This window comes from Zosterops lateralis (genome assembly GCF_965231275.1).
Source record: "Zosterops lateralis genome assembly, chromosome: 1".
NCBI classification, from domain to species: Eukaryota; Metazoa; Chordata; class Aves; order Passeriformes; family Zosteropidae; genus Zosterops; species Zosterops lateralis.
The window spans coordinates 10,276,334-10,288,969 of NC_139762.1; the positions used below are offsets into that span (position 1 = coordinate 10,276,334).

Consider the following 12,636-nt stretch of genomic DNA (forward strand, 5'->3'; position numbering starts at 1 on the left):
CAGACAAATATGAATATTTATTACCATGAATGCAGATTTCCCTCTTTCCATTGCTCTGATCTTGAATATTACCCACTGCTAATTTTTATGAAAATTTGGGCAACATAATGTTTTCACATAAACTGACAGTTCTTGAGATAATCCCGGTATTGTTTGGTGGGAAATGACAGTTTCCGCTTATTCATGTGTTAACGAGGGATTAAATATTGTTTTTCATCACCATAATCTAAGATAGACTGGAAATTAAAATTCAAACATTGTGCATTAGCAGAGCTTTGAGGACCAGAATTTGTTTGCATTCACTTAGTAAAGATCTGTAAATTAACAGTTTAACAATCAAGTGAAATCCGTATCATAAAACCAGCATTGACATTTGTAAAATGAAGTCATTACCTGCTAAAGGTAAAGAAGCAGACAGATAATGACATCCCTTGGTGAGAGCAGAGTGCACACTGAGCTGTTGGTCCCTGGCCATTAATGGATGAGGTCACTTTTCCATGGCACAGAATCCTGTCCCTTTACCTTGTCACAGGTGCTGATACTCACACTCTCGATATGCTCACGTTGAAAAATCATATTGAAAAATCACAGTGAAAAATCCCTTCATGACAGTGCTCTCCACAGCACCAAAAGCAGTCACACTGACCCCAGAGCTGCTTCCAGGCATGTGCTGTGCTCACACTCTCCCCAGCTCTCAGTGTGCAGTACATAGTCACATTTAATTCTTCACTGAAATGGGTGCTTTGCTGGAGCCGCTCTGTATCTTCTCTCCTTATCTATCAGTGCCTGTGCATAATGGCCAGCAATGCAAATCAGAGATACGTGCATGTTCCAAAGTGGACACAGAGACCTGCTGGGGACATTCTGAAGTTCAGAACCACTTCATTGTTGTTTCTACAGAAACTTTGAGTTAGTAAGTCCGTGAAGTATGTTTGCATTCTTATTACAAAAAAAAACCAACAAAAAACCAACATTTCCCTTTGATAGCAGTCAAAGTACACACAGAACTAAAACTATGCTTAGTCATAGCAACTCCAACATTTTTTAAAGCTAGATCTTAAAACTATCTCATCGGGATAAGTTTGCTGATTAATGCAAAAAAGAAACGAAACAGAGCTCCAACAAACTAACTTAATAGGAGTCATCATGTTTAAATTTAGAAACTTGTTGAAAGTTTTCTGACAAAAATTTGCTTTAATATGTATAACAGATAAAGCCTTGCATTCTGGAGGAGTTTGAAGTGATGGACATTACAGCCATGTTGCCTTAGAGGGTGGAAACTTAATGATGTACAAGAGCAAAACAGTTCTGAGAAGGATGAATAAGAATGCGCTATCAGGCCTCTCCAGAAAGCAAAGATCTTATGTTTTACTTAAGTACTTAAAGCTTAGTACTAAAAAGCCTATAATAAACGACACAATTATTTTAGCCCACAGCTGAAGTTTTAATTCTATTATTCTTTAATTTTAACATGCTTTTACATACATGCTCCAAAGGTGACCACACTGAAACTGCCTGCTGTGAAAGATGCCTGGCCAGGATCTTCCTTAGATGGAGAAGCAAACTGCCTGAAGAGCCCTAATTGGCACAGGACACGATGTGAGGGACTGACAACAACTTGACAGTGCAGACAAATGTGGGAGCATGACAGGCTCTGGGTCCTCTTCCTGTTCATTTTCCCAGCTCTGATGCAGCTATAGGGCCCCTGATGTCAAGGATTCCTATAGGAAGGTTGGATGACTCAAAGTTTGGATCTTCGAACCAGACCCTTATTCTCCTGTGCTTACAGACCCAGAGCAGAGGTCCTGACAGGTGTCTTTCCACATTTACCTATAGGGGAACATTTCCTGCCTAGAGTCTGCTAGAGAGGGGCCTGAGAGGCTGGGATCTGCCACTTCTTCCTCTCCTTAAATAGTAAAATACATGTTTGAGATTACTTGAAATCCACGTGTTCCTGCCAGGATCAAGCTCCCTTTGTGGAGAGGGAAGAATCTCCCTTCTTTACAATTTCTGACCATCTCTATCCCTCAAACTTCAGACAGTTTAGGAGAATTTATTCTGCAGCTTCCCCAGCTGGCCCATTACACCACCCAAGATTTTATTTTCCTTTGAGTCATAATAACCTGGCTGCTGGTAGAAGGAGGTTGCTGAATTTCATGAATCAGTAAGACATCTAGTACAAACAATCATGTTCTCCTATTTAAAGATTTCTTATTAATATATTGAGTGCAGGCTGCCAAATCACAGTTAAGGTGAATAATAACATTGATTCTTAAACAGAATTACCCTGCAGTTTGCTCTGTGCAGCCAATGCTTGTATCTAAATCTCTTTTCTCTGCAGATTTATAATGGTTTGTAAGGGAAACTCTGCTTTAAAAACAAAGGCATGACACGGCCTAAACCCAAGATAAATCCTTAAAACAAACACACACTACATTTTAACCAGCACAATGTTAAATGAGACAAAAAGGAACAACACTGGTAGGATGCATAAGTTCCTAAAGCCACAAGGCAAAATGTATCTTGTTTCATTTTACATGATACTGAATAAAAATTGAATTGCTGTAGTTGCCATGGCAACTGCCACATCACTTGGCACTTCTGCTCCTTTAAATCACACAGTGCTACTGTAAAGGAATTCATGAACCAATGTGACACTTGAATACTTGTGCTTTATATACTGTTTCAGGAGGAAAACAGAAATCAATATAGACTGATAGTTGTCTCTGAAAATCAGGTTTGCTGTATTTTTCTTTACATTATAATCTCCTCATTTCCTTGTCGTGTTCTTTAAAAATTTGTAAAGAAGATGGAGGGCGTTGTCACAACCAGAGCACAAGAAAAGAAATTACTACTGACACATGATTTCCAAACTGAAGCTGTGACCTGTCATTCAGATGTCAAAATACCTCTGCTATGCAATATTCAAATCAAATACAGGGATAAACATTGGAACTTTGCCCCTCCACAACCAGAGACAGTGTGATATGTGACAGAAGACAGTCTCAGGAGCATCCAGGCATCTCTTTAACTCTAAACTTAGCAGCAGCTTAAAAGGAATATCTAACTATATACTTAAAGCTCAGCAAATCCTAAATGTTTGTAGATTTGGGGTCATGACTTATATTGTCTTAGTATGCTCTGTATATAACATGTAGTAGCAGAAGATAGTTGACAAAATAATGTGGTAAAATGATACACATATTTCTGCTGCATATTTTTTTGTTTTTAAACATTTAACACTTTTATTAACACTCTGGATGCAATTTATTTGAAAAGCAGCCCTCTAGTGGGCTATGTACTGTAATGAATAGTTAATAAACACCATTAACATTATCTCTAAATATTAGCTAGAATGCATTTTTCAAAAGCATACAAGGTCTTAAATAAATGAGCCATAGATCTTCATCATTCTCTTTGGAGAAATTTAATGTTCTGTTTAGCTTTACTCTTCAAATTTCTTAAAGTGTTACTTCTAAATGCTACTGTGTGACTAAGTTCTGATTAGCATAACTTTACTATTCATGTGTACTTACAAACTGTAATAGTGAGATATTATTCACTGTTAGTAAAATTTCACATAAGTAGTATATTGCTACTAGAATTCTATGTAAAACATAATCTATAAATTTTTAAAGGTTACACAGCTTTAGAATCTTTAATTTGTGTGGGATGAGGTAAGTCTTTCTCATTATGCCTTCATCAAGGATATTTCAAGGATTGTACACCTAAATTTTTTTAATTTAATGTTATTGCTCTTATTTCTATATATAGACTTAAAGTTGCATGCCTTAAGGCAAAGAACCAGATCCATGCCTTGCCCACAACAATGCTTGTGGCTCCAAACACTGCCCCTCCTGGAAATCTCTGTTTGGCTCCTCAACACAGCCACAATGATTAGCAAAAGCCAACAGTAAGAGCTGCCTGTGGGAGCTCCAATCTCACCTAACAGGGAAAAATAAACTTGTTGATCTCTAAGCCATGGGGTTTGTAAGAAAAAATGCTGAAGGCAGGCACAGGGAAAAAGCCCTCCCTGGTGTCCCCTGGTCTAAGAACGCTCACCCTGTAGTGCAGAGGTCTCTGCCCTTACATTTGCTTGTTCCTGGCTTCAGCCTAATTAGTTCTGGTAAAAGATGGGTGGGTTTCAGTGGAAGTTGAAAAACTTAGCTGTGTCTTGGGCTAAAACTCGAGTATTTGTACATGCACGGCTGCTGTTCCTAAACCATGGTCAGTCTCAGACCTACCTCACCTAAATGATCTTGGGTACAGCATCCCTTCCACTCCTGGGCACCCCTGGGCAGTACCTGCTCCAGGTCAGGAGCATTTGGCTTGCCAAGATGTCACTGTGGCAGAGACAGCTGGAATAGATCCCAGGCTAATTTGGTCTTTACACTTAGCATTTTACCCAGTAGTCAAACATCAGAAAAAAGGTTTACACCTTATTCTTCAACAATTGAAAATGATTTGTCAAGTTCTACACTCCAATTGTTTATGAATTTCCAATCCAGTATCATTCTAGGTAAAATCTGGATATATAGACATAAGTGACAAAATCTGGCAACATTAAGGAAGGCAAGAAGCTAGAAATCTGACTCCTGCCTCAGAAGCTTGCACATCACTGGAAAGTCTGTCTTATCATGTCCTCTAGCTTCACTAGAATTTTTAAATGCAGATTTCTTTATTATAGTAACATCACTTTATGCAACATCAACATTATTCTACACCTATCAAAATATCCATAAATGAGAATATCCTGAAACATGTCAAAATATCACTGCTCTATTTTAGAACATCTAGAGGTATGGTGAAGCATTCATTTTGCATATATTTTGGGTTATTTCCATTTGCTTTGGAAAACTGTTCTAATTTTTATGTCTGCCGTATGAGAGCCATGATTCAAATCCTACAAATGAAGTTATTATTCCAATGATTAGTTTCTTCTGTGCATTCTTACTGGGAAGTTGGAAGAAGTAATTTAATATACCCTATTCGGAAGTGGGTGCTGTTTTGTCAGTTCAAGACAGGAACAGTGCCGTTCCCTTGGTTTGTTTCAGGCCTTATTCATTGATTATTCAAATCACAGACTCTTATACTCCAAAACCTGATTAAACTTTCTTGAGCCGCTGGAGAGCCTGACTTGTTATTCTGAAACTGTGGTTGAAAACAAATTTCAGCCAAAAGCTGAGTAAATATTTATCCATGTCACAGTAATTCTGGCCACAGCCAACCCGAGCATGGAATTGAACTTAGAAATCCTGTGCTCCTATAATAATTCAACAGTGCTTATATGAAGAGATAGAAGTAGTAAAGTTCCTAAAGGATGCTGAAGGGATACCTGACATGATCACCCTGTGCAGGGCTCATGGTGTCTGCTGAGCTCCCTTGGGCTGGAGACAAACTCCTGGGTACAAGTCCAGTTGGAATAATGTTGGTGTGGGACTGGGGCTTCTGCCACTGCTGATTTCTGAGCTCAGGAGGAGCCAGGTGGAGCTGTGCAGCTGCTAAGGAGGCTTTCCCTTCACGTGAGACAAAATGCTATCCCCAAGACCTTGCAGGAGTGCTCAGCCATGCAGAGCAACAAGTTCAGCCCAAGTAGTGGTTCACATCAAGTTGGGGCAGAGGAAAACAGAGTTATTTGGTCCTGCTTAAATGCTATCTAGCTCTTCAGTTTTTTTACCAGTATTGTGTCTATCATGGTATTATGCAAATAGACACCTAAATAACACAACACATGTATTCATACCCTCATGGACACTCAGTTTTAGGAAGTCCTTGAACAGCTGAAGATGACCTCAGAACTTCAGAGATTTATTTCATGTGTAGGAGATCAAAAGAAAATACCTCAAAGCTTCATTGTATCTGAATAAACAAGAAGGTGTGAAGCACTCATGATGGATTTGTGTGGCACAAACCTGCATGACAATGAGACCAACAAATCTCACATGGATACCGTAGAGAAGTCCTACAGGTTTTTTTAGTTTTAGGTTTTTTTGCAGCTTCTGTTATAGCTGCTGTAAGACTGCAAATAAAAAAGAAACATTTTGGCAAATATATCCAGAGAAAGTCAGTACTACAGCAATGCACAGATCCTCAAGATTACAGCCTCACCACTGGTTTTCTCTACAGCAGTTATTCTGGTTTTCTGGTATAATAGCCTTCTTGCAAACAAGATAAATGTCAAAATAATTCTCATTTTAAGTGATACACATAATACCAAACGCTAATCTAACTCTCTGGATCTTTGTACTGTTGAATATTCTGCTGCAAATGTTCAATGTTGAGGTGCATGTACTGTGGAAATACTGGTAAAATCTGTTCTGTAATGGCCTGAAAGAAGATCTGCTTGCCCACAGTCCAGACACTGCTTTGCATTTTATCATTCACATCTTCCCATAAAATGTACAGAACTTTTAAATCAATATCCTGAAACATGAGCAGCTTCTGAAGTCGCAGCTTAGGAACTCATTTTTAATCCTGCTTGAGCAGAGCCCACCCTACACTGACACAACACAGCTAACTCAGGCCCAGAAAGAATCACAAGCTGTGGAAATCTTTTACATGACATAAAGATGATGAACTGCATTGCAGCTGTGGTAGACTCCAGACCCATGTTGTTAATGACTATATAGCACATGTTTATGCAGTGACATAAAAGCAATTCATCAGCCCTCCCTGGACTTGACTGAATGGCTCAGTAAGCTTGGTGCGAATTTTTATAATCTCTTGTTGCTTTTGAAATGTTTTTCTTGAGATAGAGGAAAGAAAGTGAGAGATTGAGGAGCTCTGAGAAGCATTTCTCATCTCCACAGAGGAAGAGACAGTTTCCTTCTAGCACAGCCAAGGCAAGGGAAGTCACTAGTGTCCACACATTCCTTACTGAGACACAAATCCTGTTATCACACATCGACACCTATAACAGATTCCACTGTCCAGAGCCACACATGAATTACTGCTGAGCTTAGGAGAGTTCCTGCATTTGTTTGGACAGCAGCTCCATTTGCCACTACCTTCTGGGCTATATTTCTCTTGAGGTATTTCAGATATGAAAATTGCTTGCAAAATCAATCCTTTTTATTTTACAGGCCTGCATGTGAAGATTATATATCCTTATATATCCATTAACTTTGTCATGCATCTTACCTGCTGTCCAAACAAAAAGACCATTTCTCATCCTCTAATAAAGTTTTTCTAAGTACTTTTGATTTGAGCATCTTGACTTTGATTTACTGTCACCATTATATATAATTCCATTCCTACTTCCAGTGTGAAGTAAAAGGAATCCTTATCAACAAGAAATTCCTTCATTATCTCTAAACACATACTTTCTATTATTTCAATAATAATTATTCACCAGGGTGAATAAGACACAAACTGCAAAACTGGATTACCATAGTTAAATTCAACCTGAAATAGCCTGAATTTGGTACTGTATCAAGAGAGAGACAGCTTGGTTATAGCACTCCTCTTTTTTTTTTTTTTTTTTGTTTATGTGAGACCACAGAAATATATTCATTATGTATACAATCATATCTGATAAGACTTAGAAAGGGGAATGTAAACAGCTGGGAGAATTCACATCCAATAAAATACATAAGCAGCTGAATAAATGTTCTTTCATCACCTTATTTGGTCCAAACCACTTGGTTCTTTCACTTCTGATCACCCTCTTTTGGATATAATCTGGAATATATTTAGACCAAAATATCTGCTTCGCTTGAATTAACCAGTTTTTATTTTTTGCCTTCTAATAATATGTATTTGGTGGGGTGTAAAGCACAAAATTCTGTCAAAATCTTCATTAATTGAAGTTGTACCTTTTTTTATAAAAAGTTACGACAGCCTAAATATATGGAAGGTGAGTTCTACAGTGACTTTTTCTAAACCAAGCACAAGAATCAGGCTGGTGAGGTCTCTGGCCTAAGAACTCTTCAGCTTTCCCCACTCTGTTAGCTGATCTTAGAACCTAGGAAGTCTTCAAGATTATAGCTCCAGCACATCCTTAGACTACCATTGTTACAGCAACCCTATTTCTACAATGGGGATTAATGAGACATTTAGCAGGTGAAAACTTCCTGCATTCCAACTCTCCAAAAGGGAATTCTTTATCCATTGACCACATATAATACAAAAACTGATTTAACAGTAAGCATCTGAAGTGGACTTTCATTCTCCAGCTGATTTCTCAGCAGACTGGAATCCATTCAATGACTGGATTTGGACAAAATACATGGAGGTATTTCATTAGCATGGATGAGTCCTACTGGGTAAAATTATACCGAGTGTGGCTTCCACAGCCTGTATCCTAATCCTGGTTCTCCTGTTATTTAACAGAAACCAGGGGCTACAGACAGCACAACCACAAGTTTCAGCCTGGCCTGAAGTCAGGACACAGCCTGAGGTGCACAGCCCCAGGATGTACTTCCTAGTTTCTAAGGTTACACACCCAAAAAAACCATTCATAGATAAATCAGTTAGGGAGAAATGATGGCTTTCATCTTCTGATGATTTCACCTATCTTTGTTTCCAAGTACTAATTCTTTAAGCTTTGGCCCTCAGCATCACAGCAGGTCTCAGTGTTATTACCTTTTCAGGACCAAGTCTTTCAATAATGGGAATGAAGTTGCACAGTGAACCTCACAAATCTTGTCAAGTTAAGTTTTAGGCATGAACTCATAAAAATCAGAAATATAAACCCCAAAAGTCAGTAAAGAAAGAAAACAACTTTATCCTTCAGTATATTAGAAGTTAGTAATTCATTTTTTTTAACACTGAGAATAATGCAATCATGAGAAAAAGGCATTTGCCTAGCCCTGTGAGCATTCACCACTAGCAAAATTACTTAAATGAAAAGGAAAAAAAAGAGATAACTGTGTACACAAAATTAGCACGAGAATTAGCAATCAACTGTAGTTCATACAAGGTTCTTAACAGATAGCATCATGTTTATTAATAAATGATGAACTGCTTAGTGGAGTTTTTGCTCAGTGATATCACTATAATAACAGACACATGTTTTATTTATGTTTCAAGTTACATCCAAAATAAGCGAGACATTCAGATGTCAGATTCTCTCTAATATCTAAAGATTCTTTACCCCAAATTTAAACTTCCACTGATCTAGACAAGATAGCACTCCATCAAAACCAAGGGGAATAATATGATGACTTCAGTCGCTGTGCTCATCTTTGGGGATTTTTTTCCTGTGATACAACAAAGCCAAAACTGCATTTCTTAAAGCTGGCTGCACTTTTCTCATAAGGATGATATTTTTTTTCTCTGTGGGATACAGCACTATTTGTGCAGCAGATTGTATTTTGACAGATGCAACTGTATCATAAAAAGGCCCTTAGCACTATGAGACTGGTAGCTCACAAACGTTCATGAGCTCCAGAATTTCTTTTAAAAATCCCAATAACTAAAATATTTTTGAGAATGTAAAATGCCTGAAAGCCACTTACCTCCCCCACACCAGTCTGCAGAATTTTCAGTCCAGTTATTTTTTCAAGCTTCTCTTTGTTTACGGCTGTAAGGAAAAATTAAGGTTGAGAAAGTTAAAGGAAAGCTGGAATATGTATGATTTTACAGCATTTCCCACCAACCTTCTTTCCTTCTTCAATATATTCATGACAGTTCCTACCTATTCCATCTATGGAATATCCTTCCTTGAGAGCAACTCTGCTAGTCAGTTTTTCGAATGCATATTTATGTTATTAATTGCTCATTATTATGTGAAAAAGAAAGCCAAGCTAATTCTATTTTATACAATACTTCACACATTTAACACAGATACACAATTTGTTTGGAAAGTTCTTTTACAAGGATACTTCCCTCTTCCTTGCATTGAAGAGCAGTACCATGAGAACAGCACTGTCACTGTGTAGGACTTTTCACAACAGATACAGACTCTTCTCTCACAGGTAAAATAGTTTATTTCACACCACCATGATGCAATGCACAAATATTTTTTTTGTAATTTAGTTTTTTCTCTTTCTCACATCTATATCAATAAAAGCATTACAAACGAAATTAAAACAAGTCAGTAGAAAATAGTTAAATAAAGGTTAATAAAAGTTAATAATCACTAAGATGACAATTATATTTGTAACCCAGACATGCTCAGGGCATGAGTTTGAGCACTGTTGTACAATTGCCCATTCTCTTAAACCTGTGGTGTGATATGATTTTGGCCTGTGACTGCTGGAAGCCTCAACAAAACAGTGCTCAACCACAACTCTGGGATAAGGATGAGATTATTCCTTGCTGGGTGTATGGGTAATGCCACCCCATTCTGGATGGGAAGATTTTAACCTTCTAGATGCAAAGTTTGTCAGTTGGACTCGTGGCCAAAACCCAGGCAACCTGTCTTGATTTATTTATGAGGAGCAATGAAGCCTTGCAGCCTTGTTAACCTCTCCTTCCTTTAGCTGCCAGTAACCCAAGTGAGTCATCTGGGTTCTGCTGTCTTTGGAAAGGGATGCACATTTAATGTGGTGAATCATCCCACACATCTTACACATATCTGCAGGCGCCTACCTCTTTTCTTTGATTATGAACAAAATTTGAAAGATGCAGCTTCTCAGTTTTGGTTGCCTAAAGCAAACCTTCCAGTCAGAAAGGTCATGAAGTGCTAGGACATACTTCACACTTTAATGCAAATTTACATGAAAATACTTAAGGGAATTAACATTTTTTTTTTCATTTGTGAAGAATTCTCTTTAATTGTTGCCTTTTGAAGCATTCAAAACATCTCAGATTACAGCAGACATTTCTTAAAGTAAGATCATTATGCATTGATACTTTATTGGGTTTGTCCAAAGTGTAACACAAATGACTCACACTTATTCCAGAGGCAAGTCAGATCATTAGGCTTCATCTCACCATTTATGGGAAGATTTTAGTAAGAGTTTTGACATGCAAAGACTCAAGAAGTTACACCTCTAGCAATTCTAACACAGAAAAGCTTTTCTCACTGCCTTCCACAAGGGGTGAATATTGCCCTAAATTTAAATAAAGAAGAAAACTCTGTGCACCTTTTAGACCCAGACAATTTTATTTTTGCATCTTTTTAATATGCTACTAATGCAGCAGAGAGGAACATGGAGTCCCAAGCTAAGGAAGCTCAAATGCATGTTTTGCTGAATGATCACCTAAAATCTGCAAGCAATGCTCACATCCTTAACGCCTGTGCCATGCTTTACACATTCACAAACATTTATTCCACCCAGAGCCAAAGGGACCATGTGAAGGTGAGTTGAAAAATGAGATTTGAGACTATGTTTTGCAAGTTGTATATTTTGTGCAGTATGAATTTCCAAAAAACCAGTAAATCTTTGCAAAGATATCCATGCTACCACACTGACCACCTCACACCCAACAAACACATTAAAGGCAGATTTCTACCAAGAGAAAAATGTAGATTTATAAAATGAGAAAGTTCCACAGCCTCCTTCAAAGAAACTGAATGGTCCAACAAATTATTCTTTGGCAGCTTAGGCTAAAGAAAGCTGCACAGCAGAGTGGCTGCAAAATAAATGGCTATAAGTAAACAACAAAGCTCAAATCCCACTGTGTAATTTCTTACCACATGAACAGTTAATAGAAAATATTGGGTCTGCTGAATCGCTGAATTTTATAATTACTATTACAGATTTGACCTCCTTTTCATAGGTTTCCTGCAGACATTAATTATTGAAGCTTTGATATTAAAAAACAACAACAAAAAAAGGTTTATTTAATACCCCTGCTTTCCCCTTTGATATTGGCTGAAACACAAAGGACAGGTCTGACAGCCATGCTAACACAAACCCTGCCAAAATTAGGAGGCATGAAGGCACGAGGTGTTATTGATTAAATCATAACCGGAAAATGGTCAAGCCCAGGCTCTGTCAGACTGTGGAGAGAGACACAGCTGACAGTCTCTGGCGTGCTCACTCCAGGCATGTACAGGAGAGAATTTTAGCTAACCTTGAACTCCACAAGCTGCCCAGGAAGGTCAAGAAATTCTGTCAAAAATGGTGCTGAAGCTGAAGCAGCAACTACACATCAAGCAGCTGCTTCAAGCTGTGGAATGGTGAACACAACCACTTAACCTTTTCTATGTAGAACTATAATGGAGAATTGCGGACGAGAAAACACAGTCAATATAGATAGATGGAAAAAGTGCTGGGAAAAATGTATTCAGATATAAAGAACAAGCTACTAATTATCTGAAAATTGGCCCAAATTTTTGAAAATATTTTTGCTAGCTTTTATTCAAATACCAGTATATAGCAGCTGATGTTTCAGCTGAAAATTTTATGAAAGCGGAAATTACAATTCTGGGTAACACAGTATATTGCACATTTCATCAGTTATTTTTATGGTCACAGTTTAAAGTCCTATAATACTAATGGAGAACTGACAAACTCATCAGTAAAGAGGCATAATGAAAACAGCTATTCAAAATTAAAAAAAAAAAAAAGAAAAAAATACCCCAACAAAATCCCCCTCAAACGAGTTAGCAACATATAAATCCATTTTTTAATCTTCCATTGAAACAAAAACAGCTTCCAAACACACAAAAAGGGAGGCCTTTAAATTAAATTCACTAGATGAAGGATATGCAAATTACCTGAAGAAGCAGAGACCTATAATGTT

The 12,636-nt window shown here is 37.7% G+C and overlaps 1 protein-coding gene across 1 annotated transcript in view; it reads right to left on the reverse strand.

Moving 5' to 3' along the window:
- The window catches only part of PTPRN2 (protein tyrosine phosphatase receptor type N2), a gene marked incomplete at its 5' end in the record, with an annotated part of 472,560 nt that overhangs the window by 224,226 nt on the left and 235,698 nt on the right, over positions 1-12,636 (reverse strand). The window contains one exon of the mRNA XM_083873585.1: positions 9,459-9,523. Within this exon, the coding sequence (XP_083729711.1) occupies positions 9,459-9,523 (65 nt within the window). The remainder of the gene's footprint in view (positions 1-9,458; positions 9,524-12,636) is intronic.